The 21602-nt window shown below is 38.0% G+C and overlaps 1 protein-coding gene across 1 annotated transcript in view; it reads right to left on the minus strand.

The window, feature by feature from the left end:
* CCDC146 (coiled-coil domain containing 146) overlaps positions 1-21602 on the minus strand; it is a gene marked incomplete at both ends in the record, with an annotated part of 70399 nt that overhangs the window by 4786 nt on the left and 44011 nt on the right. Inside the window, 11 exons of the mRNA XM_080363709.1 lie at positions 5345-5573; positions 6845-7069; positions 9440-9604; positions 9710-9798; positions 11122-11292; positions 12504-12599; positions 16248-16434; positions 17376-17603; positions 18918-18991; positions 19585-19761; positions 20301-20358. Coding sequence (XP_080219835.1) covers positions 5345-5573; positions 6845-7069; positions 9440-9604; positions 9710-9798; positions 11122-11292; positions 12504-12599; positions 16248-16434; positions 17376-17603; positions 18918-18991; positions 19585-19761; positions 20301-20358 — 1699 coding nt within the window. The remainder of the gene's footprint in view (positions 1-5344; positions 5574-6844; positions 7070-9439; positions 9605-9709; positions 9799-11121; positions 11293-12503; positions 12600-16247; positions 16435-17375; positions 17604-18917; positions 18992-19584; positions 19762-20300; positions 20359-21602) is intronic.

A 21602-nucleotide genomic window follows, 5' to 3' on the forward strand; every position in this document is an offset into this window, starting at 1 on the left:
TGCACAGGCAGTGTAGGACTCACCAAAACAATACTGGTCAGACACTGGGAAATGTTCCCCTGCAAAACCAGAGGTCAAGTGTGTCATTGTCCTGTCCTGTTGCTAACGAAGGGGAATTTGAAAAACAGTGGATTGTGTCCAAGGTCTTCCCTATAATGCACAAATGTAAATCAGCTTCATCTTATTAATGGTTTAAATGTCTTGAACACTCCTTCCCTTTGTTCCTTTTCCATGTGCAACACAACAGCCTAAAATTGTGTATAAATAATTCAGCCACACAGAAGAGGCTTTTTCTCTGAGTTACCAAGTATCACGACGAGAGCCCTGGACTGGAAGGTGTGACAGTTGCAGAATGGAAGCAAACCCTGCAGTCTGCCAGAAACTGAGTCCCACCTGCTGCTTTGTCCTCAGGCTACGTCTTATCCTCTATGCCAGCTGTTTGAGGTGGGGGTTCTTCCTTTGTTCTCTACAGTCTTCTGTTAGACCCACAGGGTCCATTCAGGGATGTAGGAAGGATACAGGTCCCTCACGGTTTGGTTGCAAGTTAAATCTGAAAGTCCTACTGCCCTGCATCCAGGTTTTCCATGTTAAAGCTCCCAGGCACGTGTGCTGAAGTGACTCAGTGGTGACACTGAGCAATGTGGCACTCCTGGGACTCAGAGAAGCAGGTGTTCCCTGACCTTTCCGATGCGAGAACTTCCCATGGAGTAACGCTTCCCAGAACACACTGGATGGACATCCACGCTCTGCAGCAGTTCTGGCAGACGGAGTGACAGGGACCATTTCTTCATGTTTGGACTTGCAAGACTGACAGTGGTGGGGTTTAGTGCTTTGATACGCACCTGGCCATCTGTCAGCGCATTGTCACTCCAGCCTTGATCTCTTAGCTCTAACATAACAAGACTGAAGTAAGTTGCTCCAAATGCTAACCATCAATTGCAGGCGATATTATTAAGGAAATAAGTGGTCACCAGCTCTTGAAGTCATGAGCAGTCAGCAAAAAGACAAAGTAAATGTTTAGATGTTGCTGTGGGGATGGGGTTTGTTCACTGAAAGTTAACTAGTCATGTTTAACTGGAAAAGGGAAAACTAACAGATCTTCTCAAGTGATTACAGAGCATTACCAGAACACTTGTCCTAAGCACTTATTTTTCTGGTAAAAACATGGTCGTGCATCTCTTTCTTTCACACTTTGAGAGCAGGCAAAATAAAAACCTTAAATAATTGTAATGAACAATTTCCTTGTCAAATCATGATTCAGTTTAAAGTGAACACCATTCAGTGCAAAACTGGGTACTGAAAGATTGATTTCAGTTATAAACTAAAACTCAAGGCCAACAATACACAGGGCGGAAGAACGTAAGAGCAGGACCAGGACAAACAACAGGATGCAGATATGCTTTCTGCTTCCAGGGGTGTTTGCTGTCTGGGCCAAATTTCTCAATCACTGGCTCAGCTGCAAATGCCTCGTTAGAGGCAGAGGTACCTTAATGAGATTAGGGACAGCTCGCCAAGCGAAATTTTGAAAGATTGAATAGATAATTTAGAGAAGAAGGACTAAAGTGGCAAAAACATTGCCCAAAACAGAAAAAAACAATCCATAAAAAGTTTCATGTTGATCTTAAGTACTAGGCTTACTTTAAATGCACTAAGAATTGAGAATGATTAAAAGCAGGCTAATGCAAAAAAATGGACAACAAAGCACATTTATAAATAACCACACTGTTCTGTGTGTGCTCAACCATGTGATGATAGGCATTTTTCTTTATTTTCCCCTCATGTGTAGTGTTTTCCTTGGACAAGACTTTATCTGAGTTTCAAGAGATTCTAGTCTTAAAACCAAGAAAAGTTCTTTCTTGGAGGGGATGTGACACAGGGGATAGGAAAAGGCTCTGCAAGAGAGGCTTTTCTATGTTTGATTGTAATAGTCAGGAGGAATTGTTGAAGAATGAAGAGATGAGAGGGAACACATAGCGAGATAAAGGGACTGGTCTGAATGGAAGTGTCAGGGAAGGTAGGTGAGGTACACAGACCACTAGAAAAGGGTGAATATTATAATTATTTTTAAAGATGGGGGGGAAAAAGAGCTATGGGACTATCTTCAGTTTCTGAAGAATAAATCTGGAAGAAATTATTAAGCTTTCTGTGTAGGTAACTAGAAGAATGGTTGAAATAACAGCCAACAGGTGTGTTGAGTCATGCCAAACCAGACCATTTTCTTGCTATGATAATTTAAGAGGTGTGTGGATGACAAACAGTAGGTATCACAGATCTTAATTTTTACCTGGCTTCAATACTGTTTCATATGACATTTTCATAAACAAGCTAAGGAAATGGGGTCTTGATGAAAATATAAGGTGAGTACTACATAAGTAGAATGAGGTTAAGCTCATCTGCAGTGTCTTGACAGCTCAGCAGGTCTAAGTGTTGGACTAATTAATGATTAATGCCAAGTATTTCTCAGCGATGCATGAAGGCAGATTAGTTTTCACGGGTCATTTCAGCCAGCAGGAACAGCCCCTTGATGTGCAGTCCCAATTAAAAGTTACGTAGTTTTATGCCCAGGGAAAGCCACCTTAGGATCACCCCAGGTATTTTTGTGTCAGATAAAGGGATGTACAGGGCACCCAGATGGCATTTCTGTTCTTCCTGAACTGACACCCAGCCCTGACCTGTGATTTTCCCCCTCCCAAAGAATATGGGGTCAGCTCCTGCAGCCTATTGAATACAACAGACTTATTCATCCATCTGTTCTTCCAAGAGGTTTATGTCTAACAGAAATAGATATCCCATCTCAGAAACAGCTAATTTAATGATAATTAAAGCATCCATTGAGAACATGTGATACTTAGATTCAAACAGTGTCTCTACAAAAGCCAAAAGATCTCAGTCAATGCAAACAAACAACAAATACTAAAACTTATTCTATTTTTGTGAAAAAAACTTCTTCTATTTTCTATTTTATCTTGTTTTCCTTTTAGAGTTCTCTCTATGTATTTCAATTTTTACCAATGATGGATATCTGTTGTTGGAAAATCATTCAGCATTCAATACTAGAAAGTTTAATTCACCTGCCAAGGGTGAAAAAGGAAAAAAGTTCTGGGGTAATTGGTAGGTTGCAGAAAGCAGGAGAGGAATAAAATAGTACAGATAGGAATAAGATGAACAAGTCTGAAAAATACCCAAGACCTAAGGAGATAGGAAGGGTAGGAATAAAAGGAAGAATAAAATTATAAGAGGTACAGGTACGGGATTGAGCCTGCCTAATTCAAAGGGTCTAAACTAGATTTTAAATGTAGGAGCCTTTTGAAGCATCCTTCTTACGTGATTGAACGTTTCCTATCTAGGTGATGGAGAGAGGTAGGTCCCTTGAGAATTCCAAAAGGAATATTGTGCTCCCTAAGTAGGGTTATCAGCATCTCCCTCTGGAGGCAAAGACAGCCAACTCTTTCCATTAATAAAGAGCTCTAGTTCACGTATGTGAATAATTTGTTCTGCGGGCTCCTAATACAAAGTTAAGGTGCAGGCTCCTACACAAGGTCACAGCAGAATGAAGTAATAAAAACTAAAAGGAGACTAAGAAATGAGATTTACAGTCTCCATCACAGGAGGTCTAAGGGCCTCTGATAGGAATCGGGGTTTCATAGTCCTGTAGTGCACCGGTCCTCCCTTTGGACGTGTATAATTACCTACATTGAAAGACGGAGAAATGGCAGCTGAAAGGGAGCTCCCGTTACCACCCCCTCAGATTTGAGCGTGGTGTCAGACAACACAGGTGACTGAGATCTGTATTCACCACATCAAGTCAAAGTCTTGTGCAAATGATCGTTAGCGCAAGATCCTTTGCACATCATAACTGAACAGGTGCCGAGTCAGATTCCAACATGGGGCCAAATCTGTAACTGATATAGGAATTAGCTTCTGAATTCGGCAACCAACACCAGGATTCAGACTCAGGCTTATGGCTTTTCTTTAAATCATAGAGAAAAAGCCAAACAAATCAAAGCTGTTTCTCACTAGAAATAATGGCTACTGGCCGTGGGAGGAAGGGTATTAATGCTGGAATGGTTGAGCATAAGGAGATGGATGGGTTAGGGCCAGTTCGAACTAGGCAATATTTGGTAATCACAGTATCTAGTTACATTTTAAAGGCTGATAACTGTTTATTTGCCATTTTTTACTGGAAAATCTCTGCCTTGGGAACCTTTATTAAGACTACCCCACATGTAATATTGCACTGCTCTGTATTTTCCTACTTTTTAATTTTATGTCAATACTGCAAAAAGATGTAAAGCATCTGTAGCAATACCCTCCTTTAATGGTGACTTCAGGCTTCACATGAACCATCAGCACAAAGAAGACAGTTTTAGGAATGCAGAACAGAAGCATCTAAGTTTCGTGATTGACTGTGTCGGTTCACATAAATCATCTGAATTTTATCACTGTGTTTGACTCAATGACTCTCAATCTCATTCTGAATCTTACCCAAAACTCCTTTTTTTGGGTTTTTTTTTTAGTCTATCTTATTTTTTCAAACACCCTCCGTTCATCATTTAAATCTGTAACGGCACTGGAAAGTTCTTCGGGGTACAATTTGCATAAGGTATTGTATAATGTTTTATTCTTTTAGCAAAGCATACGATATTTTGAAAAGATCAGAAGTAGCAGAAAAGTGCAAGCACTAGTTGTCAGTGAGTCAGGGCTCCCGTCGATGCAATTGCAAATGGCAATGGTACACCCTAACTGAGGATTTTGTGCAGACACTAACATAGTATGTATGGAAAAAATTACCATCTGGAGATAAGGTCAGTAGTAAATGAGCCATTTCAGAAAGCAAGGAAAGAATGTCCCAAACAATGATGAACACTGCAGTTTGTTAGCTGTTTAATGTCATGGTGTAACTAGAACTAAAACTTACACTGTTTTTGTGTAGAAAATCTATGTGGATTATCTCATTGTAGGCAGCAGAGTTTCCAGAGTAGGCTCAGGGTCAAGTGTGAATTGAGTTATTATTTTAGAAATTTGAAGAGCGAAGTATATCTCCCACCCATCCACCTACCCCCATCAATACAGTTTTAACAAATTTTATCTACATTCCCATTTTTTCCCCATGACTCCCATTCTCCAGCTTAGTCAGAGTGACATTCCAGGCGATGGGGAGGCTGAGCTGGGATTCCATACCCAGGCATGTGCATGACAAAGTGTACCAGCCAGTTACACAAAGCTGTAGAAATTCATGTTTCTGAAGTTACAAACATGCATCCGTGCTTTGCTAGACACCTGTACTACTGAAGTTCTAAAATACAGAATAATACAAGTAAATAGAGCTTGTTTTCCCACCAACCTGTATCTGAAGTACCACCACATGTGCATCCAGGTCCTTCTTCATTGGGAGCGCTTTGAGCCACAATTTAATCTGTCTCTTTTTCTCAGCTACCTTCAGCTTCAGAAATCTGATCTTTTCATCCAGAACTTGTATCTCAATGTCTCCATTTCTACACAACATTTCTTGCATGTTTATTTTTTCATATAAAATGCACAGCTCTTCTTCTCGATCTCTGAGCAGAAGACCACTGCAATAAGCCCCCAAGGAGAAGGTTAAATTTAAAACAACTCAACTCATATTCAGTGTCTTCCATTCAAGAACATAACTGTCAGCTTTGAAAGGTAGTAATAATTTGGGAAAATATACAAAGGTTTTACAAATTTTATTTTAATACCATGACAATATTTAAAATAGGTAAGAAAATAATTACAATGTAAAAATCAGAGAACAAGCAATTACAAAGGTTGAACTAATCTCTCATATAATTTTAAAAGCTCTTCTGGCTTTCCACAGCATTCATTTAAGAATGAATCACAGAATCACCAAATCGACTGGGTTGGAAAAGACCTCAGAGATCATTGAGTCCAACCCTTGGTCTAACTCTAGTCCATTTACTAGATCATGGCACTAAGTGCCATGTCCAATCTCAGTTTAAAAACCTCCAGGGACGGCGAGTCCACCACCTCCCTGGGCAGCCATTCCAATGCCTGACCACTCTCTCTGGAAAGAATTTCTTTCTAGTATCCAGCCTAAATCTCCCCTGGCAGAGTTTAAGCCCATGCTCCCTTGTCCTATTGCTGACTGCCTGGGAGAAGAGACCATTCCCCACCTGGCTATAACTTCCCTTCAGATAGTTATAGAGAGTGATGAGGTCACCTCTGAGCCTCCTCTTCTCCAGACTAAACAACCCCAGCTCCCTCAGCCTCTCCCCGTAGGTCTTGTGTTCAAGTCCCTTCACCAGTCGTGTTGCTCTTCTCTGGACCCGCTCCAGCACTTCAATGTCTTTCCTGAACTGAGGGGCCCAGAACTGAACACAATACTCCAGGTGTGGCCTCACCAATGCAGAGTACAGGGGAAGGATCACTGCCCTTGTCCTGCTGACCATGCTATTTTTGATACAGGACAGGATACCGTTGGCCTTCTTGGCCACCTGGGCACACTGATGGCTCATGTTGAGCTTCCTGTCAATAGTACCCCCAGGTCCCTTTCTGCCTGACTGCTCTCCAGCATGTTGGAGAGCTTTATGTCTTCTGCATTTTTACACCTTACCAGCACACAAAGCACAAATGGAGCAGGAGGCTACAGGCTCTCAAGGCATTCAATGGCCAGTCCAACACACTTTTTAATAATAGTGCTGAAGAGTGAACATCTTCACCAGTGAAGCAGACTGTTCAGTGAAACATTGTAGTGAGCCAGTCTTTTAGTATTGCTAATTTAAAGTGCTCACAAGTTGGAAAATATTGATGATTCATGAATGTCAAAATTAAACACCAGATTACATCAAATTCACATGTATACCTCTCACTTTGTTCCTGAACAGCCCTTTCATATTTTTTGCGTAGCTGCTCCATTTCCTCCTCGATGCGGGTGACCATATTGTTGAGCCTCTCGAGATCCAGAGACTGTTGCTTTTTCTTTTCTTCCATCTCATGCATGCTTTGTGCAATTTTGCGACAATCATTTTTAAGACTGTCTGTAATTGCGACATTATTTTTATTCTTCAGATGTTGTTTCTGCAATTTTCTTTAACATAACAGAAAAGTATGCAAGTTTTTAGTCCTTTCAATTTTGAAAGCAATTTCAACAATTAAAAGCAGAGCTTAAACTAATTTCTCGAATACACAAAGGATCCTCTGTGTCACTCTGCTTCCCAGAAGCATTGCAAGAACAGCTTCTCTCTGCAAGCTCTTTCCAGCTTGAAGAGAACTGGATTATGGCCCAAGAAAAATGCTGTAAATGGAGAACAGCACTAGAGCTCTTTTCTTCTCCACTGGGTAGCCCAAGAGGCTCTAAGAACTGAAGTGCAAGAGCAGAAGCATAAACTGTGATGTAAATTCTCAATGTGCAGAAATCCTGCCCTTCTCTTTAAAAAGAGATGTTTAAATAATGTGTGCTTGTGATTTAAAGGTCTCGAAGTTCGTTGTTTGTAAAACCATGTAACATAACACACAAGAAAGAAACTTATGTTTCCCTGTTTGACAGATGAGGAAAAAAAAATCACACTGAAAGCTTAGTGACATAATAACATTATAGACCCATAAGAATGAAGAACAGAACTCTTTATTTCCAGCAACCTTGCTGGCCACTAGATGATGGTCCCTCACTTAAAATCCAGATTGCTGCTGCATGAATCATTTATTTGCTCACGACATGGAACTCAGAATTACTGCATTTAGTTGCTGGAACTATCACTTCATGATCTAGTATCACTACTTTATCTACACTGGGGAGATATTCACATCGATATACAGAAGAGATGTGAAAGGAGCAGCATGGTCTCCTGTTAAAGTGCAGAATGTGGATGAAATATCCTGCCTCCCCTCGTGGGCTCCATCGTCACATTGCTGCATTGCCCTGTACAGCACAGGGAGCTTCTCTCTGCTCCATTTTCCCTGTGTGGATAACCCTTTCCAGTTCCACAGGGTATTACTGAATTGAATTAAACTTCTGTGAAGCCAGTTTCAGACTGCAAGCATGACAGTGTTGCAGAAATGCAATGCGTTATTAAATATTTTCTGAAAAGCCTTGCTCTTATTTGGACTGATATTCTATCTCTTCTCCAAACTGTATGGGTTGCACTTAAATCAGTGATACTATGATACTAAAGGCTATTACTGGGATTAAAAATATTTTCCATAGGCAAGAGAATTACTGATAATTCAGCACCTCTTGCTAGTTTTAAATCTAGGTTTGCAGAGGTCAAAATCCCCGTTGGATCTTTACTGGAGTAGGGTCATCTACAATAATTAGGTATTTCTGCTATCTAGACGATATGTAACTGTTGTAGCCTTGCCCTGTCCCTCACTCCTTTCAACAGCAATTGATAGGGAAGGCCTCAAAAGTTTTAGCACAAAACATCAGCTTGTGCATCTTGACAAAACATTTGGATCACCTCTTTTCTAGCTGCCTCCAGCATGACTTTGAAATCAAACTACTTGGAGGTTCACAAAATACTTCTAGTAAATGTGTCCTGAATGCATTTTTTGGCCTGGTTGTAGAATATTTTGGCACCAAAAACAGAAAAACCAAAAGTTTTGGGGAAAAATAAAGTTATTTTTAAACTACTCAGTTTTGGCTGTGCTGTCTTGCATACACAGTTAACTATTCACTAGTTTCCTACATTCCCAGCTTTTCAGAGACAACGTTATTCTATCTGTATTGCAGAGTATCATCGCTAGGATGACAAAAAGTGGTAAAAAGACACCATCACTGAATAATGGTCTAGGAAAAAAGACAGTCACATGCACCCACTGTCCATGTCATCCCCTTTGTTGTGACTGTAACCTTTCATTTTGACTCGGATTGCCTGGAAATTGAAACCATGTTTTGTTTGATCTGAAATAAACACTACCCAATAATCTTCAGTTTGAGTTTGAACCAAGAAATCCAGTTTGTTCTCATTTAATAATTAGACAGCTGCATTACAAGCTAGTGACTCATTTAATAGTACCATGCACCAGTCTATTGTGGAATCACATATGTATTGGACCTCTTTTTGTCTAAGGATGAGCAAGTGTGAGTACAAGAGTGTTGTTCGTATTGAATGAAGCAGCACGATAATTCAGATGCCAGAGGCTCAACAACTGTGATACGAAGGAAATTCAATGACAATTTATCCCTTTCAAAGAAGAGGAACGTGACAGTAGCCAGACTTCAAAAGTGCTTCATGTCATGCAGTGATCCTCAGTGTAATTGTGAAGGGTTAGAGTGACAAGAAATTGGAACAGAGTATGTAAGGGTGTCACTATATGTCTTTGAATCAGATTTTCAAAATCAGGATAAGAGCTTATGAAGGACGATACAGGCATAGCTGAAGTTGAACTAGATTATCTCTTGAGATTCTTTCTAATCTTACATCAGTAAATTGTGACCCTCAGCTTACTTAAAACTCACCTTTCCTTGGTCATGATAATATTCCTTAAGTTTGCTATTTCATTTTCTAGCAATTTGGTCTGGTTTTTAATTTCACTTATTTTCTGCTGAGCAGCGTTCACCAAATTTATACATTTATTCTTTTCGCTTTGGATAACATCGTGCATTTGAGAAAATCCTTGGACTCTGAAGAAATGACAAGTGTGAAAGAAATAATTATTATATTTTTATGCATACATTGGATAAAAATTGCTTTGAAAGACACTTTTTAGCTAATCATTATTTTCTTACTCTCTTTGGATTTTTCTTTTCCTCTTTTTACACTGTCTTATTTCAAGATCCTTTCTTTTTATTTCTTTAATAAGATTTTGGAGTTGTACCTGAAATTTAAATAGAATTCAGTTAGCACTTTAGTTATATCAAAGAAATATCTTCAAATGAATGACTCAGAACAGCTATTCCTCTTAGACAGCGGAGTAAGATTATTCTAAAAGTACTTATTCTAATTATAATTAAAAGCTTTTATTGTAACGACGTTAAACGGCAGGTTTTTATGTATATTACACTTACAATGGCTGTAATTAATTTAGATAATTTGATGCTGCATCTTGAAATGCTTGGTCCTCTGTATCTGGAGTTCTACTGTTTCTATTGATCAGCCTGTTGGTTCCATCACTATGTCATTATTTGGCATATTTATCACTGAAACGGTACCTTTTCAAATAAAACTTTTAAGCAATCACTGATGATTGGGTAGAATGGTACATTAACATTTTGTTACGTCTCTGGACCTTTTGATATCAGTTGTGTTCAGTCTTTAACAGCCTGTGTCATTAATCTCCACTGGACAGGCCTTTTCTCACTTCCCTCGGGTATGAGAAGAAATTTGGTATTAAAAAAGGTGGTGGATGTTGGGTTGCAAATCTGTGTGTGTGTGTGTGTGTGTGTCCATTACTTTGTATTCTTTCAGTGTTTCATCTGTTTATGGACTGATTTTTACTGAAGGTGCAAAGCCTGACATGTTTATTTACTTTATTTTTATAGACAAAGATGCCCAAAGGGTTGGAAGGGTAGCTGATCTCATTTATTTGAATACAGACATCCATTGTGGAAGCATAAATAGTTCATTCCCACATACAAACCTGGTAGTAAGCATAAACTGTGGAACATCACAGCGCATATACGGTATTATAATGCCCGCAAAGTGGAGGCAGCAAACCCAATCAATTCTAGTTTCTGTGACTGTAGGAAAAGCTTTCCTTCCATCTTTCTTCACATTAACCTAACAATTTACACCTGGAAATGTGTCAGGAAGATAAAAAATGCTGCCTCTCCTTGGAATGAGTAGCAGTACTGTTTTGATGTACATGTGTTTGTAAAATTAAACACATATTTGTACTGAAACTCTCAGCTGAGGCTGTCTATCTGCTTTTATGCCTCTTTATGCCATAAGCTTGAAAGAAAATGTCCTTTCAAATACCTTATTTCAATTGTGGCATGATATTTTAATATAGTATTGCACTGCACCATAAGCTGCCAGTAAAACAACACAGTATTGTGAGCTTCCTCTGTTGTGATGGAACTTCAGAGTAAAGTGGGAAATGACAGTCCATAAAGCCCTCCTCACTAGCAATTTAAATTCTCCATATACTTGCTTTTACATTAGAAGACCCTTCAAATGATATGAGATGATAATCTTTTACCTGGGCTTTCTGAACCTCCCTACACTTCCTTTCCTTCTCTTCAACTCTGAGCAAAGTCAGATGTGCAAGTCTGGATAACGCGTCTCTGCATTTTTCCTGCTCTTTGACAAGCCGGCCTTCTTCAGCAATACATTTTTCCAATGTGCGGGCATCCATATCTGATATCATTTCCTAAAGAAAATGGAATTCAATTTCTTATGCATCGATGCATCACTGTTGGCAAACCTAAAGTTGGAAATACTTTACAGACTACATGGATTCAAATAAATAAAATTTAAAATACCAGCTGAAACACCATGCACAATCCCTATAATAACACGCCCAAGTATTTTATCACCTAGAAGCATTTCTGTTCCTCAACCTAGGATGTCCTCCAGCTGTTGCCCATTGGACAGGATGGCTCCTTATGGCTATATCATTTTAAAAGATGTTTACTGCCAGATCCTGACATGGCCATACTACACAATGGAAGACATCAAGCTTTCACATACAGAGACCAAATTTAGGTGTATAAAACAGAACAAAGTATCGAGATGCTTAGAGTTGTTGGGGATTCAGTCAATACAGTCAATGAACTCTAAAGAACTACTTGCTCCACCCAGAATAGGATGACGTCTTTAGGAGGAGCTGAATTGATGACTTCCTACATGCCACTTACTACATGACTAGATTGTTATTGACTATTGTGGCACATTAAATATATATCTCATATACAAAAAGTGACATGAAGATACCAAACGGGTATGTATTCAAAGACAAGCTGTATCCTGCGTGATAATGAATTCAAAGGCAGTACAAAAAGAAAATGGATATAAGGGTAAAAAGGAGGTATGAGCTTAAGAAGGAGGTATCTCTGAAATATATTGCTTCTTACAAAGTCATTTATGTAGTGGCAACTACTACTACTATTAATGCTACTACTGCTGCTGCTAATGAGAATGGAGACATCTGCATTTCCACACTCTATATGGCTGTGCTGCCTATACACAGACATCCACAAATGACAAAACCATGAAGATGAAAAAATTATAATGTACAAAGGTTGAACTGCCCTTGTTTCAACAAGACTCCGTGCCATATCTGAAGGAAATTTATACCCATCATATTTCTAGCTGAAATGTAGTTAATGATATTCAGAAAGGCTTAACCTAGAAAGCAGGTTTGTTTTCTGCCTTCCAGTGTGTGACCAGTAACACTGAGAAATGGTGTTTAAAAATGACAAACAAGTGGGTTTTAAAATTGAACAAATACTAGTGCATGTTTTTTCACCAGAAAGCTGCAACGAGAAACTCCCATCATTTTTTGTTCGAACAGCCCCTTTATTCTCATCATTGAAACCCAACTGCTACAGTGAAAAAGTACGAGAAAACAGAACTCAGCACCTGCTCGGCTAAATTTCTCTTGATCATTTCAATTTCCTTCTTCAGTTCTCGTCGTCTTTCTAATAATATTCCACTACTTTTAGGGATGGCTTCTGCCTACAAAAATAAATGAAGCACACCAAGTGATTCAAACAAAAGATGTGAAAAATGTAAACTGCAGATAACCTATTTGAAGTAGTTGCGCACATTAAAAAAATGAATTCTCTGTCTTGTTACAACAGCAAGTCCAAGAGTTCTTTGTTGAGTAAGTTCCTCAGCAACATACCCAAGTTTCTCAAATTCTATTTTAATAATTTAACTATAAACACTGAACTTCACAAAGCCCAGTTTAAGTACTGAATTTATAAGGGTTATGTTTTTCAGCAACTAAACCACCATTTAAAAAATAATCACAAATAGTAGCTTCTAAACTTACAGAGGATTTTCTGAGTGAAATTCTGACCTTGCTGAAGGGAAAAAATCGATCTACCACTGATTTTAATAAGGTCATTAGGGTAGATTCAATATTACTGGTTTTGCTTTTAATTATTAAAGTACGATTTTTCCTCCTGAGGCTCCTAGGAAGTCAAAACTATCAACTCAAGGAGTTATGTATTATTATTTCCTGTATGTTATAGGAATATTTGTTTATTCAGTCAGATTTTAAAGTGAAGTGTGTGAAGGAAGACACATTAGAAACTACTTTCTCATATAAGATATAGCTGAACAATCCCACCACAACTACTTGTGCGATATAACTCATAAGGCAAAAGGTTATACCGGTTTCACAGGGACTAACTACACTTAAAAATTCTTTACAGCTATATATGAAATAAATACAGCAGGCTAACTATAGGCACATGTTGCATGTCTGCAATTGCAAATCTGCATTTCATAAGGTGCAAAACGAATGGCACCGAACAAGACATCTGGAAGCCGTTCAAAGACGATACACACAACCCCATGGTATCTTTCTCAGATCTCAACCAGATGTTAGAGTCCAAACCACTATACTTCAATATAGATAATGAGATGGTTTGCACTTACGGTTTTCACTTCTGTGATAATATTATAAAATCAGATGTTGTTTATTTGCATTAAGGGAAAGGGAAACAAGAGGCACAGTAAAGGGCAACCTTAGGAGTTACTTTGTTTTCAGCTGCCAGCTCTGAGACAGATTTGGTTTGATTTAGATTTGCTAAAAGGTCAATAAAACCTATTCCAAGCAAGCTGCTTTCACTCTTGTGGAAGAGGCAAACACGGCCTTTTGTGGAGCAGGTATCAATTACCCCTTCTGCTGTGCAGTGGCTGTAAGTGAGGATTTCCACATTTTCAATATGGGATTCTAAAAATGCCATCAAGTTCTTGAGTCTAAAAGTAGAAAGCTCATATAAACATCTTTAATCCATTAAGGATCTTTGTTCACATAAGCCGTGACTAAACTTAGGCACTTTTGGCTGTCTCTGCGTTGTCCTGATTGAAGAGAAGACGCGCATGGAGAGCAACAGCAGTTGTGGTCCGGGCTGCCGATAGCCGGAGCGGCCAGTTCTCTTTCACACAGAATGTCAGCGTTTAGCAATAGCTGACCTTTCACAACTTATTAAGAAGAAAAACACATTTGAAGGAAGCATTCCTGTAATTTCCTTATTCTACAAACCAGTCGTTGTGCACTTCGCACGTGATTTAGAGAAATTTGGAGAAGCACACTGATGCAGCTTCTGCAATCATTTTTACAATAGCAGTTAATTATTGTGAATTTTTTCACTTGGAATCACACTGAATAAATATAAATCTGACTTTTTAAGTAGTTAAAAGACCTTTAGTCAGAATATTTAACTTTTCCTAGGCAAGCTCCTAAGTCTTGCAAATTAAAATAGTCTCCAGAGAGCAAAAGCCAAGCAGAGTCACGCTTGCCACTCAAGCCGTCCACACTCGGGTATTGCATCTGACCTGACACGCTGCTCGTTTCACATCTGCTCTTCTAAAAGACCCAAGAAAGGAAAAAGCAAAACCACATAGCAAGGGGAAGATGGGTTAAACCAACTATGTTGTCATGACCTGGTTGCATTAGGGTAGCATCCTGCAGCTTCTGGAGTAAAAAGCTGCAGAGAATTCCACTCCTCTCTCTGCTGGTGTTCCCTTCCCTAATCCCCCTGATGCTGCTACCTGCCAGACACACACACGCCTCTACTAGAGCCTCACATTGGCACTCAGACAATCCTCTGCAACACAACTTAACCTTTAAGGGTCTCATTACGGTTCTCTTGTCCTTTCACACAGTATAAAGGGGTTGATTTGGGTTTGGATCTCACCGAGGCAGTGAGCTGTAACCACAGCTGTCACTGAGCTGTGGCAGTCAATTTTAGCATTGCGTGTTTTTGAACGAGGAATATTTCTTCAATAGGAACACAGGAAAAAAATACCATTCCCCAGATTCTTTTAGCTGATACCGAGCAGAAAGTGTGAGCTTTAAGAACAAAGTCTGGTAGATGAGTCAGCCCTTTAATCAGTATTTCAGGAAATTCAATCTAAAATTTTTTGTGCAGTTATAGAGCTTTACTCACTCGTCTCAAGTGGGCTTATATTACTAGATAATTAATACACATGTGAATTCAAGAGGAATTTTAGAGGAGATAGAAGAAAAAGTGTGTTATTTAATAATACTCAATAATATTGAGTAATGTTTAGAGTTGTTTAAGTAGCAAAGTATGTGAGTTCCATATAATTATTTTAAAAAATTACAGTGATGTAAATAAGACTTTTTTTCTGCCCTGGATTGGTTAGAAGGACCAAGAAAAATTTCAAGGACACTGTGTCCAGGCCTGTGAAAAAATAGTCACCTGACTAATAAGACTGATTTTATGAGACTGATATATAATTTAGAATAAGCAAGGAGCCCATAGAGGGGAAAAGCTTAAGAGAGAGAGAATGGAAAAACTGATAATAAGAGGATGAGAATACGAAAAAGTTATAGACAAAGTAAAATTTAAAGAAATAATTGGAAAGATAAAAGAAAGGAAATGTTTTGGATAGACAAGCAGAATGAGACTGTCCTTTAAAATCAGCATAGGAGAAAGCACAAATATAACAGAAAAGAGGAATGGGTGAGGAATGAGGGGAGGAATGAGAGAAAACAGAGAGAAGATAAGGAATTATTTCATATTATTTAATACCAAACTTTATATCATTTTAGTTTCCTTTCATCTAGAACAATGTTAAATACATTATAAATTATTTACAGTGATGTACAAACAACCCTCAAATCTTAAAAATATGTGTCTTTTCAATATCTGGGAGTGAGGGAATACTTGGCTGTATTTTTCTGATACAAATTTATTTTATGCCAATGGACAAGTCACTATATTATTTCACTCATAAATGACACACTCAAGCAGTGGTTTAAAGGCAGACACACAGTGCCCATATAGCCTCCCAGTTCTCCTTGAGAGGATGCTCCCACCTGAAATAATTTCTTTAGAATAGTTGAAATATATCCTGACACAGGGCGTGTCATAAAGATGGACCTAATTTGAAATCACTGCTTTTAAACTGGGTCCATCTTTCTGAAACACCCTGTATTTTTATTACAGCCATAGCACCTAGAGGTTTCTTTGTTAGTTGAAGCAACATTCTTGACACTTTTATGTGCATAAGACATAAAGCAGTCTTCTCCCCTTTCCCCTTTTAGGACTAGTCAAAAGATTTCATAGATAGATTTCTTATAAGAGAATTTAGAATCCTTATGATCCACGTATTCATACAGACCTCTAATTTGAGTTGTTTATGTTGTGACTTATCTTGTTCCAAGGAATCATAAATCATATTCAGTTGTAACTCGATCTTCTTTAAATTCCTCAGTTCTCTGTCTTTCTGTGTTTGCTTCTGAATAAGAATATCCTGTTGCCATTTTTTCTCCATGACACACTTATTTAAATTATCTTCCAGAGCTTCTCTATATAGATAGACACAGAATTTTAGAAAGAGGTAAATGATGGCAACATGCATACGAACAGACATGATCATTTTAATGGATTTTGAGTACTGCATCATTATGGTTGAGCAGCAAGATAAACTTATAAACTATCGACACTAATTACCTAAAAAAGTAGCATTTTTATAACTTTAATCAATTACAATATTCCTAATGATGTAAATGACATCTCGTAGTCTGTTCTAAATATGCTTAAAATTCCAGAGAAACTATTACTTATAAGAAGAAAATATGGTTGTTTTAGTATGAGGGAATATTTGTATGTTTGCTTCACTCCAACACTTCAGCTTAAAGTGCCACCATCCTTTAATAAAACACTTTCAAGGCAATAGCGTTGTTGCTGAGCACGTGGCCATGATTACAACTACATGTCTTCCTCTGCAAAGGAGGAATAATTTGAAGCTTGCAATCAACCTAACAGTTCATTTAATTTTACCAAGTATATATCAGCTCATAATTCAAGAGAATGTTAAAGGGATGAGTTACCACTCCTCACTGAAATTAAAGAGTACATGGGCGCAGAAATCTATGATCTTTATTTGAAAATGAAAATACTGACTTTTTTTGTTGCTCTAATTTACTTTCTGTGCATTACACACGACAAATTGTATTTTCACTGGGGAGAAAAACCCTCTAGATTTCCCTTTCAGAGCCAAGTCCAGCTTCATTCTCCCAGGATTTTACCAAACTCTGATGATTTTGATGTTCTTCTTCAAGCCAGATCCTAGATTCTGGTAGTTTATATAAACATTTCTGAAGTCAGAACCAAACCTGATCATTTCTAGTCTGCACTGGTTGCAGCACAGAAGTTGAAAATGTAATCAATACAGCAGAAAAACATAAATATTTGAGAACAGAGAATTGTTCACTCACACTAGGTGGCTTATGTCTACTACTCTAACCTCTCTGACAGGACTGCTGATTCCTTCTCTCTGCTGATTTCTAGGAATTTTGTCAAAGCACTGCATTCTCGTTCTTTGCTTTCTAGCAAAATTTGTTTCCCATCCAGTTCCTTTACTACATCTTCTCTTTCTTGCAGAATCTCCTCATTCCTTTTTTCAATGGCTTTCAGGATACCATTCAGCTCTTCTATTTCATCATTAAGGGCTTCTGTCATCTTCTCTGCATCTCTGTGGATAAATGTTAAAACTATAGGGGTTAACACTTCCACTGTACATTTAAATGGTAAAATGTAAATTGCCAGTTTTCATGGACACACAAAATCATTTCAACACCTCAACTACCTACATTCTATGTTTGAAAGCTGACTACATACAGAGAAAATCTTAACATGCCAATACAGTTCAGCAATAAAATTGAAGATGGCCATGGGACTAACAGGGAGCTTAGCACCATGGTAGTATTAAAAAGGCTTTTAAAAAATGATTTCTGTTACAATTACTAGGTGCATGGGTGTGACACTTCTAAATATTTTCCCAAAGGCTGGAAACTCTAGTTAGTTCATTCTATGATGCAATACAAGTAGAAAGACTCATTTAAATGCTTCATGAATAACATTCTACATAATGCACTAGGTTTTTTAAATTGCTTCTGTATAACACTATAGGAAATACTTATATTTATGATAGCAGAGTTGCATTAAGCAGAGTATTGAGGAAACTGTAGAAGGAAACCTTTACACAGGTTCTAAAACCGAGAAATTTAACATAGTCAAACCATTTCTGTATTACAAATAGGGACTGCAACCAGTGTAACCTTGTGCCCAAACAGGGCATAAAACCGGTTGTTCATCTGGAAGGCACTTGGATCTGTGAGTGACCTGGCTGAAATTGCCCAGTGCTAATTAGACTTTACACATACAAAGAGCAGCACATGTTGTGCTTCAGGGGAGAAAAGACCCAACTACATGAGACAGAGAAAGAAAAGGCTGGCTGCTGGCTTACGTTTTTCATGTTGAAATATTAGAGACCAGAATTCACACCAGCAGCTCACAGCAAAGCAGCTCTCACTAAAAAACAGGTATCAAGGGAGGATGATTATTTAGATTACGGAGCTCAGGCCAGACTGTTGGCTGTGAAAGCCACCAGTTTGATGGAGGCCCAGAGAGATAAGCTCATGTGCAGTCACTCAGGACTGGAAAGGGGAGAAAAACCTAATTGCTAGATTACATGGTAAATTATTTTCCATTAAAAATCTACTCGGTAGATCTGATATATAGTAACACCACACAGTAAGATGATTAAGCAATTTCTGATCCAGCTTTGTTCTAAATTTTTCTTTGTTGTACTTAAATTTAAAACGTTTCACTGCATATACTATATTTTTCAGTACAGTGCATGGATTTTAAGTGGATTATAGACTCTTTAAAAAATGTTGATCCTGACTTTAATCAACAACTGTACTCAACCATCTCTGTAACAAATGGATTAAAAGAAGTCATATATACCCATTTATGTGTATATAATTATTTATTAAAACCATACATTTTTTTTCGATTAATCTTCTCAGTTTCTCTTCCAAGTTGTGCTGGAACACCAAGGAGCTTAACAAGTTCATCCTAGTGACAAAACAGAAAGTTTAGATTGATAACCTCGAAATCTGGTAATATTTCATAGAAGTAATATTCACCTAGAACCACTGTGAAAATGGGTAAGAAACATATTTTTTAATTACTTGAGTTTGTCCCAGGGAACTGTAGCTGCTAATTTTGAAACTAAACATTATGATATTTACTATTACATTATATCTGCAAGATAAAAAAGATCCTTGAATATTATTAATATATCTGATTATGTTACATTTACTGTTTTTAAATTCTCAGTATTAAATCTGTATTAACTTGGATCTAAGCATATGTTAGAGTGGCCTACAATAATACAGAATAGCACATATGTCACTATAGAAACAACTTTTAAAATCAAAACCATGAGTATTATTATTTCCTGAAGGAGTAATAATGGCTATGGCACAGCAGGGTGTTCCATGCTTATTGAAAAATTATGTAATATATAACGTAATGCCATCTAATGAATCTGGAATGGCAAACAACATGCAGAAGATTCACCGTGTCCTCGGACAAATGCATGTACCCATATACACATACAAGCACACACACAGAGATATATACACACACAATAAATTTTGTGTTACTTTTAAATTAGCCTGCTTCTCCAGAATATTTTCCACTTCTTTCTTGTCTATTAGCATCAGCTTTTGCTTGGATGAAACACCTTCCTTTAATGCATTAATTTCTGCTTTCCTTTGGATTACTTCTTTGCAGAGCTCGTCACAATTTTCCTTCAACTGTTTTATTTTCTTATCTGCATCCTTTAAAAAATGAAGTAGAAGATCCAGTAATCTTTATTTACCCTTTTACATTTTGCCAGCTAGTGGTATTACAGAATAATTAATGCTGAATTATGATAACGTTTTTTACAACACATAGAAACAATTTCTTGCCAGCTGTGTTTTTCTTTTATCAATAACCAGCAGAATATTATTTCCAACAAAACCACACATATCCATCAGGATTTATGACTGCAAATGTATTTCTCATGCACACATCCTAGACTCAAGAACCTGCAGCTCTCTTTACCTGCAGTATCCATTTGCTGAATACACTAAATGTTTTTGAGTAGAGTTAAGAAAATCCAGATCTTTTCTGAATCAGTTATTCACTGCTTGCCATAGTTATCAAACCTGAATGATGTAATACAGCCTCTCCTACAAAATCTACTTCTTGATTTTTCTAAGTGTTCCAGATTTTAAAAAGGTCTAGAGCTACATACTGCAAAAACATTTTCATTGATGTTTTTATGTTAGGTGACAGAACAGAAACCATGTTTTTCCTCATGTTTCATACTTACCTTTTGTTTTGGAATTCTTTCATATTCGGTCTCCAGAAAGCTTTTTTCTTCTTGCAAACTACAGGAAAATCAAAACAGAGCTAAATATATTAGTAACATGCCAAACAATAAAAAGTATGGAAGCCTATCTTGTGTTAGATTAAAAGATATGGTGAATTATCACCAGGGACAATCGAAAGGTGTCCAGATTTAAAGGAGGGTTGCTGACTGGTAACTGCAAGTCCGGAGAGGCTGGTCGTACATATGCAGGTCTTTTCTATGGTGCATATCTAGACTTTTGAACCTGATTCTTCTTAGTCTTACCACCTCCTGCAGGGATGCATTTAAGCCTCATTCACCTTTGCCTTCATACTTACAGAGTAAAACAGGTCAAAAAGCACCCACAGTTGCTCCCAAGCTCAGAAAACAAAGCTTTAACATGGAACTAAGGCTAAAGGAAAGAGTAAATGGGTTCTAAATATCCATAAAGACGTTGCACATCAAAGAAAGTGCAGTTGTTAGTGCGAAACTTTCTTCCTTTGTGATTGCTCACACGCTGTAAACAATTGTAAGTGAAGCTTTTCAAATCTGAACAGTCTCCTGTGAAGAAAAGTCCTGAAAAGTGGCAGGGGATGTAGAGTAGGTCAATGTGTTATAGCAGAAAAGAAAACTGAATAGCTATGGTGACCTTGTATCCAAAACTACATTGCAATTTAATTTCAGGCAGCAACACAGACAGATGCTGAAGGAGGTCAGAAGAAACAAAGCAAAAAATAGGGAACCTCTTAGATCTTCAGGGTGTATTTTTAGTAATATTGCCCTGAGAAAGATGAAGGAGTGACTGCAAAAGTGAAGCTGAACCAACAAGATTTACAACAGGGAGCATGTTGGTGGTTCGTAGGTAAATGCTGCCAAATATAAAATATCATCCCTAGTGAAGAAATATGTCAACTGGGAACAAGGAGGCAAGTTCTTGCAATGTAATTAGTACCAATGATGACATTTCTGAGTTCTGGGGAACAGGTGGAACAACCAAATCTTCTGTCCTAGATATAGCAAAGAATCAACTTAGCACTTCACTTTGTAACTCCAGCTGGAAGATGTGCTGGTCAGGTCTCCTTGAGACTCGGGGCAGTCTGTTAGAATAAATAACTCTTTAAAAATGGGGAGTATTAACAGAAGAGAACAGGCTTTCGTGACAGAGCTGTGTCACTTAGAGGTATAGACTATGGCAAGGAATTCCTGGGGCAGCCCCTTCTACCCAAGCAGCTATTTCAGTCACCTCTGTGGTTGATACAGAAGACAGCCAGCTGATGATTGCTG

The sequence above is a fragment of the Nesoenas mayeri genome (assembly GCF_963082525.1).
Source record: "Nesoenas mayeri genome assembly, chromosome: 1".
NCBI classification, from domain to species: domain Eukaryota; kingdom Metazoa; phylum Chordata; class Aves; order Columbiformes; family Columbidae; genus Nesoenas; species Nesoenas mayeri.